The 17,022-nt window shown below is 32.6% G+C and overlaps 1 protein-coding gene across 1 annotated transcript in view; it reads left to right on the top strand.

Annotated features, from left to right (window-relative positions):
• Positions 1–17,022, top strand: part of Cno (canoe) — a 76,051-nt gene that overhangs the window by 22,642 nt on the left and 36,387 nt on the right. Inside the window, exons 3-6 of the mRNA XM_064045943.1 lie at positions 2,919–3,218; positions 3,273–3,435; positions 3,489–3,614; positions 7,343–7,591. Of these exons, the coding sequence (XP_063902013.1) occupies positions 2,919–3,218; positions 3,273–3,435; positions 3,489–3,614; positions 7,343–7,591 (838 nt within the window). The remainder of the gene's footprint in view (positions 1–2,918; positions 3,219–3,272; positions 3,436–3,488; positions 3,615–7,342; positions 7,592–17,022) is intronic.

The following is a 17,022-nucleotide window of genomic DNA, read 5'->3' as shown; positions in this document are numbered from 1 at the left end:
TGGACTATTGACGTTTGGATAATTGGTTATTGATAGGTGTTTTGAAGCAAATTGTCTGTGGATAAAATCTATAAAAGATTATAAAAATTGAAAAAAGTTTTGTAGTGGAAAATTAAGTTTGTAATTTACATTTTGGAGATATTTTTCTCGCCGTTTCTAATTGTTGATGTATAAAATTTTATTAGTTAACATTTGAATGCGTTTGTCGTATGTCGCTATTACGATCTTCGAAACCGTGAATACATATTATGATTTTTGTGAAAAATTGAACATGCTGCTTTTTGATGTGGATCAATATTTCCCATTATTTAAATAATTTTGAAATATACATAGTTTCAAATAGTGTCTAAAAGGATAATAAATTTTAAGATCAACCTTTTTTTTGCTACTTAGTGATCTGCAGGAAATTTGTTGATTATATGATAATTCCTACAAAACTTCAACTAAAACATTTGATTAAAGAAAAATGCCTCAAAAAATGTACTACCAAAAAAACTGACGAATATATTGTTAAGTTATTACTTATTACAAATTAATAAGAATATAATAAACAATACAAGAAAGAGTTTTAAACCCAGCTGAAAGATCTCTTTGATGTAGTTGTAGAATGTAAAGTACAAATTAATTTTCGCGTATGAGGAATATGAAATTATTTTAACATTGAAAGTTCCGTGTTTGTTACGAAAGAAACCCGCTGCCTCAGTGCGACGCCTATGGGTTCTAGTATGTACGGCGATTATAGGTGACTCATCGGTAACGGTGGCCGGGCGGCATTCGCTAAAGAAAAGCCCGGAAGTGGAAGTCGCGATGGGTATTCCAGAAAGACCTCGATCACGGAACATCTAGAAGGAAAGTATGGGTTTAAATAGAGGCCACCTTCGGGAACGATTATTATTGAGTCAACGAGTCGTGTTCAGTCAAGACAGAGTCAAGTCAAATTGCGCCTGAATTATTTTTTGTACCTAATCGCTGTGGTATTAGTCGCGTAAATTTGAGTTATTGAGAAACAAATTGTTGAGTTTTACCCATGCCGATTTTCCAATACCCGTACATTGTATCATTATAATTGTCGAAGTTTGTATAAATGAATAAAGACCAGCGAACAGTAAGATAAATGTATATTGCTAGTGACAAGTGTTATGATAAATAAGAATAATAAGAATGGAATAGTATTGTGACCGTGCGGTCGAGATAGTTGAATGTTAGTTACGAATTGAGAATTGTGAATTGAATGTTATGTATGAGTTAAGAATTAAGAATGAATGCTACCCTGTGTTCCAAGGTGGGGGTGGCTCTGGCTCCCACCCTTACGGGTGGGGAGGGGTGAAACAGGTCCCCGCCAGAGGCTCTAACAATAATCAACATCCAATATGCAGTGCATCTTTTGTAAAAGTGTCCATAGGAATATTTCTATGTTAAATTTTATACCTCTTGTTAACTCATATTTGAGTAAAGATTCAGAGTGAAATTTTTATTGGAAGTAATGCGGGACATTTTTTTTCGATATTATTAAAAATTATGCTTTAAATTAAAGGATATTTCTTAAAAAATAAATTATTTGAGTATTTTTCTCGGTATATATTGTAGGCAGCCATATAAAAACAAAGATTTACCTGACATTTCTAAAATTTAATTACTCCCTTGATTATTGGTTTTTACTGACCGAAATTCGTCGACATACCGCAGTACACATTTAAAGAAAAAGGGGAAATTGTCACTGGAACATTAAAGGCTTTTTCACAAGAGATATGGTTCAAAATTTTGGTGGAGCATTTCCACGTCGTCCCATATCCAGCACAATTCAAAAATTTTATAGCAGAAGCACATTTTGTCTCGATCGTGGACATCAAAAACGCAATTTGAGTGACGTTATCTTTTATTTTCTTCATTCATGTTTGAATTTCAAGATTATGTTTCTTTTCTAAAAACTGCAATGAAGGTGTTTAATGATTAAATTAGATTTATGCTGTCAACAATGACAAGTCAAAACTTTCTATGATATACCTAAACTTTTTACAAAAGTAATGTTTACTTTTTAAAGCACAGATTAACAGTTTACTGCAAATAGCGGTAGTGGAAATTCGAACCCTGAGGCTATTTCCACCGTAAAAATAATTTCCGAGTTCTCACCTTAACAAAAGTTAACACGGGGTATAAATTTTAACATGGCAATCCTAATAGCCACTTTTAAAAAAAGATGCACTGTGTAATAAATACACAGAAGTAACCTAATTACTACGTGTAATTACCTGACGGTGAGAAACTTCAGCGCTCCGTGTCCCGTAAAAAATGACAAGAAAGTAGGTGAAGATTTGAAGCATTTAATTTTGTTACTTTCACAAATAAATCTACAATTTAAATAAGATTATAATGATGCGCGAATTTATGTAAACATAGTGAAACGAACTAAAAATTTTGTTTCATTAACTGTGAAATTTGAAGAAAGAAATCTAAAATTCTGACCTGGGTCAAAAGAATAAAGTATTTTATTCGATTTCATTTGGGGGGGGGGTTATCCGAAAATATTAATTGTTTGTGTGGTGGGGGAAATCGCCATCATTGATACTACGAGTATCATCCTAAGGAATTTGTGCACCTGTTCTATGAGAAATGGGCGTGTCTTAAATACTATGATATGTAGTAGTGGGTTACTATATTCTTGACGAGGTAAAGGACAACGACCGCATTGGTTTTCCCTATATAGTCTTCCAATCAAGTTCTAGTAATTACAGACCATAATGAAAAATATTTTGTAATGTCGCATACGTTATGGTAAAGAAATTTCATAACTGACAAGATTCCGGAGACTGCTGCTTCTTATTCTAACGGTTAACGAGTTCTAATTATTGCTTATCTTCTGTTCTGTAACAGTTTCCTATCTCATAAGTAATAAAACTAAATTTTTGTGTTTTTTACAGGATTTAGAATTTCATGGGGTTATGCGCTTTTATTTTCAAGACTGTGGTCAAAAGGTAGCTACAAAATGTATAAGGGTCGCTTCAGACGCCACTGTAGAAGACGTGATTGGAACGTTAGTAGAAAAATTCCGACCAGACATGAGAATGTTATCTGTCCCTTCCTATGCTCTCTACGAATTACACGAGGGATGCCCAGAAAGACGAATGCTTCCAGATGAAAAACCACTCCTAGTACAACTGAACTGGCACGTTGACGATCGAGAAGGAAGGTTTCTTCTGAAAAACATTGACGACAAAACGGTAAATTTTTTGAGATGTTTTCGAGAGCTAGAAAGTTATTTTTTTGCTTTTTAGGCAAACTCTGTTGGATCTCTTGACTCGAATGCGAGTTTTCGACGAAAATTATCGAAACGAGAAAAAAAGCAGCTAAAAAAGCAAGAAAAACTGTCGAGAATGAAAAGCGAAAATGGTGATATTAACGATAAAGAAGATGGAGTAGCTGAAAAGCTTTATACAGGTTTGAGTGTAAAGGTATTGTTGTCGTTTCATGCTGTAATAAAGTTGTTTTAGAATTACCTGAAACGTCATTTACGAGGTCAATATCGAATCCTGAAGCTGTGATGAGACGACGCAGGCAACAAAAGTTAGAAAAGAAATTGCAACAGTTTAGATCGAAAGATGGGGGACCCGATACAGGTAGGTTCAGTAAGAAGGGTGTACAATTTTTGTTGAGATGATTTGTTAGGAAGAGATTTGTTGAATCGTGTTTTGCGATAGTGGGATAGGTATTAGGAACAGGTGAAAAAATGTTGGGATGGGACGAAAATAGACGAATGAAACAATTAAAATAGAAAAAAAAAACATGAAAAACATAGAATACACATGGGAATTCGGAAAACTTAGGGTTTACGACAAAAAAAAAAGATTCAAATAACAATGTAATAGTTAAGGTTAAGAAGTGCGGAATAGAAGAATTAATAAGAAAATTCTTGGAACAGTGTGTAAGAGAGAAAAGGAAACAACATAATAGAAATGGGTATAAAAATTAGCGTTGAAGATTGAATCAGGAAAGATTGATGGGTGTACCGAAGCAACAGAGACAGACAGAGATATACATATACAAAACTCACTTAACATACACCTTGTAAAGCTTTTATAACTTAGCGGCTTAAGCCAAAGCACCTTTATAAGTCAAACTGGCTATTGTATAACTTAACTCAGTTCACATATACCTAGTAAAACTTTACAGCTCCATTATGGCAACAATGGACAGTAATAATCCTTGCGGTTAAGTCATAAAAGTTTTACAAGGTGTATGTCAAGGGAGTTTTGTATATGTACAGATGAATTACATTTTTGTCGCAAATTTTGCGAACTTATTAATTGAATCAAATCAGTGACAGTTTTCGTACAAGAACCCCGTTGGACGCTGGATTACACGGGCCTTCACTGGCGTCACCCCTTTTTTACGGAGAACCTCCCGATTAATTAAAAGCAATAGACTGCAGTTTCGACCTCTTTGGTCATATCAGTATAACATATTTCATTGGTTGTCTATATTCGAGAATATTTATTAACATTCAGTTTTTGCTTAAGGAAAAATTGAATGTTAATAAATAATAAATAATTGAATTTTCCTCATTACTGATCGACTAAATTGTTTATAGTTATCATAATTTTTTTTTAAACCGAAAATGTAAAGTTCTTGTATCTGGAAAAATTAAGAACGTAGTTTGTAATCCTTTGCTGTGTGTAGCAGTTAATTAGTTCATATTTTTCTCACTGGCTGCGATTTGTTGAATCATATGTTATTAGGTTTTTCCAGATTTGTAATTTGATAGTGTAATTAACTCTTTGTAGGATGTGGCGATTACTTGTTTAAACCCCACTTTTATATTAAGAAAAATATTCTCCGAGTTTAAAATATACTATTTTGTGATACTACAACACAGGTTTCGATACACACTGCCTTCATCAGGTAGATTCTAAAAAAATATTGAATAAAATAGAAAGTATTTTTCTTAATATAAAAGTGAATGTAATAAAAAATCTTACATCATTTTGTTATTTAACTAGCATATTTTCTGCTGCTGAATGTAGGCACTACTTCTTTTAATGTTGTTAGGTATCTAGCTGATGTGTGTATCGTATTAAACAGACAATTGATCACTTTTGCTTTAAAGCAATTAATACCAAAATTATGAACTGCGATGAACACCTCTTTATGATTATTTAAGGGCAGTTTATAGCTGCTACCGGGTAAGGCTTAAAACTGTTACAAATAAGTTGTTCATTTAAAAATATTCAATACATTTTGATTGATTGTACAGTGTACGTATATACAGTGCTTTCTTTTTAACGTTGGCCATAGGAGTTCGCTAAAAACTAGTCTAGTATTTTGTCGCATTTCATATGAAAATTCCTTCTAAAAAACTCGATATGACCCGAAGTTTTTCGTAACTAAATCCCTATGGCCAGCGTTAAAAAAAGGCAGTGTATTTTGTGTCTCCACGAATCTAATAACTTACGTTTGTCGATTTCTTTACATTGTTACAATTTATCACTTAGGTTGAGACGATGAATACAAAAACTGCATTCAATTAATTATTTTACCAACATCAGAAAACGAAAACATTTACCCAAATGGTTTATAATAAAATGAACAGCTAACTTGAAACTCAATTGGTGGAATGTTATATGTTCCAAGAGTAATTAGCCATAAAATTGACTAATAAAGAGAGGAGCACTAAACCTACACATGTGGTAAAACTTACGAAGTTTTAAAGCTACAAAGAGAATTATAACGTCAAATTAATTAAATTAAATATATAGACTAAAATTTGACGAGCGATCAGAAAATTGGGTTGTTTTTTTATTTTCCTGGGAATTTGTGTTTACTGTTGAAAGATTACATGGTAAACACTTTTCTCAACGGGATATTGAAATTTTCATAAGAATATATTCAATGAACTGTACTAGTTGGACGTGTTATATGAAAGGATTATGTTTACTTCCCGACCATTAACGTAAGGAGGTAATACTACTCTTATCGAGTCCATCGGGCGACTGGTTACTTCCATGTTTTGTCGACGTTCCATGACCCCTAGAGTACGAAAAATAGGTCACCCGTTTCAGTCTATCGTTAAAATTAGTTGCGTAAATTATGTGAAACAATTACATCCAAGCAAATGTACACTAAAAAAGGTATAAAATAGTCACGAATTAACTGTTTAAATTTATTTGAATGTGATAAATGGCGAAAATGTTAGTAAATGACCATGCCATCACATCGCCGATTTTGAAGTGTATCTGTATAATAGTTAATAAAAAATTTTGAGTCAACCTGGCACACTGTACTTGATTGTTCACTTAATAATTAACGTAAGCTAGAGAAATATTGTAATAGGGTAATTTCGGTGAAAGTTTTACCATATAATCTAGTTGTTGTACAAAATTAAAACTTGTAGGTAGAAATCAACAATTTATTTTAGAACATAACGACTTTTTTTTATTTTGCAAATCAGTAATATGAATTCAATGATTAGCAAATATCGATTAAATTTTATTATGTATTATAGTTTTATTATTCTTTTGTTCCATAAGTAAGAGTTGTATTATAAAACCCATACTATCGATGTTTTCGTATCTGCTATGTGCAACAGAGTGCCAAAGTGCTCCGTTTTGAAGGTGGAAAGTTTTATGTTTGATTTGTAGCATCTTTATTTCCATCCCTACTAAAAAACGGTTCATTTAATTTCTCCAAAATTCTCAGAACACAGTAACATTGATGGTTAAATTATGTAATAAATATATGTATAAGTTCAAATTAATGTGTATATTTCTATAAAAAATTAAAAGTAAATCTTTATTAAAAAATACGCTCTTATATTGATTGTGCTTGAGGAAAGGCCTGCCTAAAAATAAACCATCTTTTTTAATGTGTTTCCTAAGCACGTGGATCTGAGTTCATTGTGTATGCAACAAATATATATGTATTATTAAGCAGAATAAATTTGGAATAACATAATTTTTATTCACGTGACAAAAATTTCATGTACTTAGTAACTACCAATGCCTGTATTATATCTAGAGTTAATAATATGTAACTATTTATACGGAATTACCACCGCCTTTGAAACCTAAGAATCGTGTTAGTTGTAGTTAAAACGTGTTTTTGTATGTAAATAACTTTAGGTATTTTTCACTACTGGATTTGAGATTTTGATTTTTTAAATAATCTTTACTATACATCTCGAAATAAGTAAAATGTTGGCGAAATTAAATAAGTCGTTTTTGAGGTAATCGACAAAATAAATCAGTTCATGATTATGGATAAAAAAATAATGGCTAAATAACGTCGTCTTAGTATTACGATACGGTATGTGATAATTTGAATACATAAAGTGTGTTTTTGTTCCGTGTAGGTGGTACTCTCAAGATATATGGAGAAGCTTTGTGTAAAGATGTGCCTTATAAAACGTTATTGTTGTCCGTTCGAGATTGTGCTGGTGCTGTGGTAAGAGAAATGTTAGAAAAATATGGTCTCAACAAAACTGATCCAAGCCAGTGGTGCCTTGTACAAGTTACTCAGCAACCAGGATCACCCGATACCGAATACGTTTTAGATGACGACGAGTGTCCTCTGTCAATCCTGATGAATTCCCCAAACACGGGTAAGTTTTAATTATTCTTGAACCATTAATAACAATAATAATTAATGCTATAAATAAATATAATAATCTCTATACGAAAATATAATGCAGACACTATCTACTGCTTCTAGAATTCTAGAAAAAGAACGACAGTAGGTATAGACCTATTGTTCGATAGCAACAAAATGTATACTAAGAAATTAAATACGTACAAAATAAATATAGTTAAATTAATATACACATACACAGCAATTGTTTGTTAGGTAGCAAAAGATCCTACAATCTTTCTAAAATTTGTTTTTGATACGCAATTTCTGTTCGAATTGATTATTCACATCACTCGTAAATTGCTGTTGATAAGCGAAATTAATTGTGCATTGAGAAGAGATAAAAAAAGAGCGGATTCCAACGAGTAAACCGGCAAATCGTCAGTTCAATTGTGCACCTAAATAGCCCGTGTACGTTATTAATCTTCAGGTGGCTCAACGTTCGGTACAAAAAGGCGTTTTTCTTTCAGCGGCATCGATATTATACATTAGATAATAAGCTTTAATGATTATGATATTACAAACTCTTTTGTACACAAAATAATTTAGAAAAAACAATAATTATTAACGTACTTATCGTTAAGTAAGGTTTAGTTAATGAAACTGCAATCGAACCTTACTGCATGCAGCTGTGGCGGGTACCTATGGAGCACTTGAAGTTTACGCGCTGTAATCTGATTGTGTAATCACCATAAAATAACGCATGATTTTTTTCAAAACTGATTATCTTGTATGGTTGCTTAGATTAAAATATGTAGCGAGTAAGTTGTTTCGGGTGTTTCAGTATGATGTGCACACTATCGGCTGGCTACGGTCAGCCCCCGTAAATTAAGAATCCAGATATGCACACCATAGTAATTAAGTGAATATCCATGCTTACCCTGGTGCAAAGAATAATTATGACTGATGTTTTTGCGAAGACGACTATCAAATCATTGTTCACACTGTATGTCGTTTTTAATGTATGCCGGTAGTTATTTCTTATCTATATATAACAATGTAATTGGATGTTATTGAAGAAACAAAAATCAAAAACGGAAAATCAGAGCACTTGACTTCAAAAATATCTTAACTAGATTTACAAATTTTGAAGAGGATATTACAATTTACGATCCAGAAGGTAATTTGTTGAATTCAGTGAATTCTCTGCATTTTATTTACATCACTTAACATTTTGTAACCTTACTCAAAAGAATTAGAGTATTTTGTGCCTCATACAACCCTGAAGAATTTGAAAACGTGGATCAGAAAAGAGTATCTAATTTTAAATTAAAGTATATCAAGTATTCAAGGCGCAATTAGGTTTAGAAGGTGATAAACATGTTTTTTAAATTTGAATGATTAAGATTAATCATTAAATATACTATTCGTTTTTACGTTTTATATATACAAGCTAAGAAAGTATTGCAATAGGGTCCATCCAGTGAAAGGCTTTTTTATGTTCTCTCGACGTTTCATGACTCCTAAAATGCGAAAAAGTAGGTCTATACTCTTGGGTATGAAAAAAGTGGCTCGCCCGTTTCCGTCGGTCTGTCGCGTGTTGTCTCAGTCAATTTTTCTTAGAAGGATAATCTTTAAAACTGCTGGAGTGATTTTTTTTTGGAATACCGCGTAAATGGTAAAACATTTAGCAAAAATTGTTTGATCATCTCACCAATAATGTGATAATGTCACCTGCGTTTTACATAGTAATTTTTTTTAAATAACAGAGGTGTAGTTTTAATTTTTTAACATCCAGATTTTTTGCCTAGGTAAAAAATGTATACAATAATTTAACTTTGAAACTGCAATCATGAATGTTCTGAAAGCTTGCAAACTTTTAAGGTTATCATCGTAAGCATGCTAAATCGTTTGTATTTGTTAAACCCTTAAACCCTTCTATACTATGACTTTACACGACACGTGTAATTTATCAATGCATATTTTTATAGTTGCTTATACAGACAGGGTGACTCAAAAAAATAATGGATGTGGTAACTTATGTTATTGATCAAAACAAGAACGGCTCACCCCCCTTTTCCGAAATTTTGTTAATACGGTATCTACTGTTCTTAGTGTTATGGATGACGTTATCACAAAAATTATGTAATTGAAAAACTCATTGAAGCACACGCATATCATGCTTATTGAACTTTACTTTAACACTACATATGTAAGGCTGATGATAAAATAAATAAAATAGAATTCACATAATCTGTTACAATTTTTTGAAAAAGTTGTATATCTTGTATTGTACATACTTCAATGAAGATAGAAGTTCTGTCTTATTAACCTTAGACCAACTTTGGCTAATAATTAATTGGTATTAAAATAAAATTTAGAACATTCGGCGTCTATTATTTACCGTTCTGCTAAATGAGCAGCTTTTTCATCACTGAGAAAATGGTTGTAAAACACTTGTCCGTAACACAGTAGCTGGGCTAGTTTTAATTACACGACACATTAATTTACCATTGTAATTTTTATTGCAACACATAGAGAAATCTTCGTAAAATTTTCTCTCAAAATAATAGGTGGCGCAGCGATGAATAAACCTGTTCATAAAACTCACCTTTGATGCATTTATCGTCCGCATTTAAGCAGGACAGAAGTCAGAAGTCGACAGCACGTAACCGCGTCTTTCCTTTGCAAACTCATTATGAATTTTTGTCCGAAAAACTTTGATATAAGAAAAAAACGGATCTAGCTTTTGACGGTGTTTACTGCATTCGTATTCATTTCTTTTTCATCTCCTCTTTGTGTGGGTGAGGGGCTTTTGTGCTTGAAGTGGCGCATGCTTGGGTGCACACCGTACCTTCAGCGCGTCATTCTCGGCGAGACTTCGCCGCGAAAGCATGATTATATAGTTGCTTCGAGGACCAAAGATGGACAATATCGGTACCATTTCATGTAACCGGGGCCAATCCGGCGTGAGTCCGGTTCTTCCGGGCAGTGATTTCGGTGTTCTTACAGTGATCCGGTCCTGAAACGCTGCGCTTCGTTCCGGAACATGGTAGTCTTCGTTGAAAGATGATGGACTGGGGCATCAGACGTACGTATTCTGTGCTTTGTACTTTGTTGTTAGCTGCATGAGCGGCTCGGCCAAGCAAACTAGTTTTCTTATCCGCTGCGCCTGATTTATCGAGTTGATTTTTCGAAAACAAGTCACGCGCGATCTTACAAGCTAGAGATTATGGATTTAGAATTTAATTCAAGATGAAATTTCGTACCTTGGTTTTATTTCCTGTTAAAAGATTTCGGATAATGTTAACAATGCAACCAACCTGTTGTGGTTTCTTAATGATTGATGGGTTTGTTTTCACATGTGGTGTTGTCTCGGTTTCCGTTTATTTTAAAGGTCGAGTTTAAATATAAAATTAGTTCTTTTTTTAATCGTCAGTAATATACTGTGGTCGCAATTATGCAGGGTTGCTGATATTTCGAAGTTAAAAAATATTTTTGGTGAGGATATTCAGATTGTGTAAAAGAAATAAAAAAAAGAATAAAATAAAAATGACGCTTTGAACGCCTGGGAGAACTTTGGGGTTATTTTGTCCTGTTGCGTTAAAAGTTAATGGTGAATAGAGAAAGAAACATTATTTCCGTCCGGTTCAAAAGGAAAAGGTATATTACATTTCCTTTCCCGGCGTCAGAAAAATAGAATAAACTTTGATTAACGTAATTATTGTGTCAGCAGTTCATATCATTAGGAGTTTCTTTGCTTAAGTCGTTTAATATTGTCAACAGCACTGGTGCCTAAGATGAAAATTATGAAGAACATCGAATGTATATTAAATTATTAAATCTATCATCGATTGATGGCGAGAATCTTTACGTTCAACAAGATAGAAAGAACGTTATTCTACGTTGACATTTTCAAATTTCAAAGGTTATGACATCAAACCACGCGGAGAACATCGATACTTCTATTTTAATAGCTCTTTATGATTATGAATGTAGTTTAAACAATCTTTAAAAATTCGGTGTCTAGATAAATACGTTTGAATAAGAATTTGCAATCCAGAAAGACAAAAACTAATTTTAAATTAATTACTTTTGTAACTAAAAATGTCAGGTCCTTCATATTTTTAATTAAATACTGTTTGTCCAAAACTACTGGGGGCGCCACTTCAATCTTACGATTTAGGACATTGACCAAAGTCGGTAATGATAAATTGGTAGAGTTACGTAAATGATGTTCTGTATTTTAAGAATTATGCGGTGTTTGCGAACATTTTTACGAGAAATTGAAGGACGTTTACCTCGTATTATTATAATTTTTTTATTGCCACTAACTCATTAGAACATAATTATATAGGTAAAACAACTAAAAATAAAAGGGTCGGGCGCTCCTTATCTTTTTTAGTACAAACACCAATGTTACTTATGGAAGTTGAAAATAAGAAAATTTACCCAAATTGGTAAGAGCCTGAATTGGAAAAAATTCACACTTTACTGTTTCGCCTGCTTTTGCTCAGATTTAATTTAGCTTATAGGCTTATACAATCTAGTTATTTGAATTCAAAACAATGTAACAATTTATTTTTAATGTTTTTTAATATCTAATTAAGCAGCTTGAAAAATTATATTATTTACAAAACAAGTCTTATTAGTCGACATTGTAACGAAATTATGAAAGTTCATGCAAACGAAAACTGAGTCACTATTTTCAAGTATAAATTGTTTGAAATGGAAAAATCAACAACATTGGAACCGATCACCTAAATGTCATAACAATAAAATATTTGATGGCGATAATTGCTGGTTATTTTTAATAAAGCAAGTTTTTAATTAAATGTCTCATAAATTTTAAAAATTGATTCTAAACATGAAAAATGTTCCAGTTTGATCACCATTTGCTATAGTTGTCGTGGGTTTGTGTGGGTTTTGAAAAATTTGAGCGAGATTAACTGCATTGCAACAACATTACAAACAACGGTTAATTAACAATTAACCATAAATACAAAGCTACTAAGCCTAACAATCGTTAAGCCGAGAAAGGAATATACGGCATATCCATTTGCCGAATAGCCGAATATTCAACGAATGTTAGGCACAGTTTTGACACCTTTTTCTCATAGAATTGTGATAAACACAAAAGGGATGCAATGTGATTAAAAGAATGAAAGGCACTGGAGGACATGGTGGGTTTGTTGCCTCAGACACACAATTCAACAAGTTGTTGCGGATTCTTTGAAAATCCAACTTGATACTGACATGATAGCTAGCTACCTTAAGAAGTATTAAAAAAGACTTAAACCTGCCTAAATATGAATTGGTGCAATATGTAACTATGAGCTGTAACTCAACTTAATACATACATGTCACCACGTCTATTAAAGCAGAAGTTCAATTTCATTGTGTCTCATTCACAATTCCAGTATCTCAAATTATCTATTTGACAATAACTTTTAGATCAGCCTTTAAAATTATTACAACCTTTTGAGGAAATCACGTAAATAAGAATATCCTTAGGATATTCTAGCGTATAAGAGATCATAACCTCATATTACTAGTGTTGGGCGATTACGAATGATATAATCGAGATATCTCGATTATACCCGAATAATCGATCATTCGATTATCGTTTAGAAATCATTCGTTTATTCGTTTCGTTTTTCGTTTCGATTGCGCACGAGTACACGAACCGATTACGATTCGAGATTTCGAAATAATTCATTCGGATTCAGGCAACTAACCGTAGAAAATAATCGAAATCATTAGTAAATTTCATTTGTTAGGATGGTGGTAGTGTGTTACAAGTGTGACTGAATATAACTAACTACATAATAGTAAATATAATAATTTACAAACATATTGGGCCGTATGATTTCCCTTTTGTTAAGCCAATCGGTTTCTAAAATTTTGATTACAGTGAGTGAGAAAAGAATACGATAAAAGCATATATCAGAGAAAAAAAAATAACGAACGTCTCTAAATATTAATTGAGAGAAAATAATACGGACCACTGACAATGAAACTATTTTCAATCAATAAATAAATCGTAATTGAATGTTCGATTCAGATTTCGTCAAGCCACGCATGCGCACTGGACATTGATAGAATTTTCGAGTGATTATTCGATTATTTTAAACGATTATTTCGATTCATTCGATTAGTGAAATATGTCGATTATGCCCAACACTACATATTACAACACTGCATGCCACATGTTGTTACAGCATTGATGCTCTGATGTAAAGAAGAGAGTGCATAGTTTACACCAAAATTAAATAACACGGGAGTATCTTTACAATGTACATTAAAAAACACTCTTCCTACTTTTTTATACAAAATTTAAGCTAAAAAAGCACTTCAATGTCTTCTATTGAAAACTTAAAAAAAGTGGCAATTCGCCCGATGGACTCGATTACTATACTTCCTTAGTTTACGTTCGGGAGTAAAAAATTTTGGTAACTCTAGTAGTAACGAAAGTACAAATAGCTCTCTTACAAAGAAAAGAAGAACTGCAGATATACCTGACACACACAAGTTTCAGTGAGTGTTATGATACAATTACGTCAAAAGAAATGTACCTTCTTGGAGACAGTGATACATCAAGTCAAAAGAATTTAATTGCAACCGAATTTGACACGTATTTGAAAATAGAACGCATATCACATGGTAAACAGTATTTTATTGTAACACATTTTGTCACAATATATCTTAACGCTGCATAAAGCAGTGTTTACAATGGGACACTGTTTTCAGAAGCAGGTAACGCTTATATATTTTTAACTTAACGTGGGTTATAATAAAAAAAAAAATAAAATAAAATTCACAAACGCTCCTTATTCTGAACCTGATAACTAGTGACGTACACTTGCCATATAACTGACAAGCTTAACAACCAGTATTTGCAACTAACGCAACCAATTATATTGTATCATAATCAATTAAAAGAAAAATAAAATAAAACAATACAGTTCTAGACGTAATGCCCAATTTCATTGCATATTTTTTATGCCAATAAATAAAATTTAGTAAATCTTTTGTATTTTTTTTTTTGTATTGATGAGGCTGATACGTGTTTAAACTCCATATTAATTTTAATAATAATGAAAATACTTTCAGAGTTTAAATAATATATTCGTAGTCACTGCTACACGTGTTTCGGTACACAAGTACCGTCTTCAGGCAGAAGAGAAACTGAGGTTTTTACAGAGCTATTCCTGAATTTATACCTGATTTAACAATAGTGTTTACAAATTTATGTTAAGTAAGGGAGATTTGTTTATTTCGGTTTGGTCGTTCATTAGTGTATTAAATCTATTGTACCTATTTATTTCCAGACATTCTAACGCGTTTAATTTTGCGCCTTTATTTTCTATGTGTAAAATTTTGAATTCGTCGTTGAAATTATGCTGTTCTTGGATAAGGTGGTTCGCGTACGTAGAATTTGATTTTTTATTGACAAATGCTGATTTATGTTCTTTTATCCTTTCCTCAAATTTTCTCCCTGTTTGTCCGATGTATACTAAGGGGCAGTCACTACAACTTAGCATGTAAACTCCAGAATTCGATTTCTTAGGTGACTTGTCTTTACTATTGTTTATTAATTTGTGTAAAGAATTGTTGGTACGGAAGGAAATTTTATAGCCTGCATTTTGCAGTATTTTTGCAGTTTTAATAGAAAGTTTTCCAAAATGAGTTATAATGTTATACTGATTGGTTTCTTTAATTAAAGGATATATTAATGGTGATGTAATTTTTTTAATTTTCTTTTTTAACATATTATCTATGATCTCGTCCGAATAACCATTGTTTTTAGCTATTATTTTTATTTTTACTCCCTTACTTAACATAAATTTGTAAACACTATTGTTAAATCAGGTATAAATTCAGGAATAGCTCTGTAAAAACCTCAGTTTCTCTTCTGCCTGAAGACGGTACTGTGTATCGAAACACGTGTAGCAGTGACTACGAATATATTATTTAAACTCTGAAAGTATTTTCATTATTATTAAAATTAAAAAAAAAAATCTTTTGTAACCATTAAATCAGTATTAGTATTTTACCAAAATTTTAAAGAAATCTGTTGTGTTATGGCTCTGGTAAATTGTAAAATTTGGTCCATACATGTTCTCTTTTTATGTTACGTCTGTATATGTTAAAAATATGGGTGGATCAGTACATCACAAGTAAATGAATTTCGTACGCTGCACGTTTCATGCACGTTTTACTTAAAATTTTGTACGACTACTTCAACTTTGTTTTGAAAAAGTAAACACAGATTTTGGTTGCCGTTTCAGAATCACTGCGGTAAGCATCGTCTACACTTAAAATTTTCAAAGTAATTGGTTCGATGATTTGATGATTACTAAGACGGGCAAAATTAGTTGGCGCGCTCGAAAAGTGCTCCCACTACTCATTTTCATTGCCAGTCCAGCGATCGGCGAAGCGAAACAATAACATCGCGCGCTACTGAAGGAAAGTGGTGGGAGTCGCATGCACTAACTTTGCCTGTCTCTAATGTTTACCTTAAGGCTGGCGTCTGGTTCGGTTTAGTGCTATACTAAATACATTGAAAACATCGTCGCGGTTTCCGGAGTTGCATTTTAAAAATATGAGATATATCGCTTTAAAAAAATTATATTTCGAATTAACAAACTTCAGTCCAGGGGACCTCCATATTTATATTCATATCTAGTATGCAGTTTTTACAAAAAAAAATTATAAAGTTGAACAACTTTTACATCACATTTTAACCGGCACATTGATGCATTTTTTGACGAAGTGCTGAAGTTTTTTGCATTCTGAGATAGGAGGTCCCCTGGGGAAAGGTGTCAGCTTTCTTTTGATACCATTTATAATATTAAAAAATCCACGACTGAGGTAAATAACTCGCGAAAAGTCAAAATCTATTGAAACGAGAAATCGGCATTAAACAAGCTGTGATGCGGTAGCAGAATGCAGGTTTACTTAGATTCTGACGTGGTTGGAGATTTCAGTATTTTAAAAATGCAATTCCGGAAACTATGACGATGTTTTCAATGTATTTAGTATTGGGCGAAACCGAACCAAACGCCACCCTTAACAAAATCGTTAACAGATGCAAACGGAAAACCGGTATTTTCGGATTCTACCAGCTATAAAACGGACTTTTTAAATGAAAATTTCCAGCTCTAAAAGCAACGTGAACGGGAACAGCAACTATAACGCCAACTTTAACGCCAACAATAAGTTTATAAATCCCACTTAATTGAGAGAAATTGGATTTAATTTCAACGGTAACGGTATATACATAAACAAACACAAAATCTCCTAAAGTTTGCTTACTGCTTGGTGTAGATACCACACGAGTTTTTTTTTTTTTTACTTCCATGATCAGATATAGACTTTGCGGATATTTTGGTGGTAGAGGAGCAGGACTAGATATAAAATTTTAATAGTTCAGCCCGTTCGGAAGTTGATACCGTTATTAAA

Source organism: Zophobas morio, unplaced genomic scaffold, assembly GCF_036711695.1.
Source record: "Zophobas morio isolate AGI-343-1 ecotype UQ-CSIRO unplaced genomic scaffold, CSIRO_AGI_Zmor_V1 ptg000005l, whole genome shotgun sequence".
Taxonomy (NCBI): Eukaryota; Metazoa; Arthropoda; class Insecta; order Coleoptera; family Tenebrionidae; genus Zophobas; species Zophobas morio.
The sequence above is the reverse complement of the archived record's forward strand: the minus strand, read 5'-3'. Positions and strand labels throughout refer to the sequence as shown.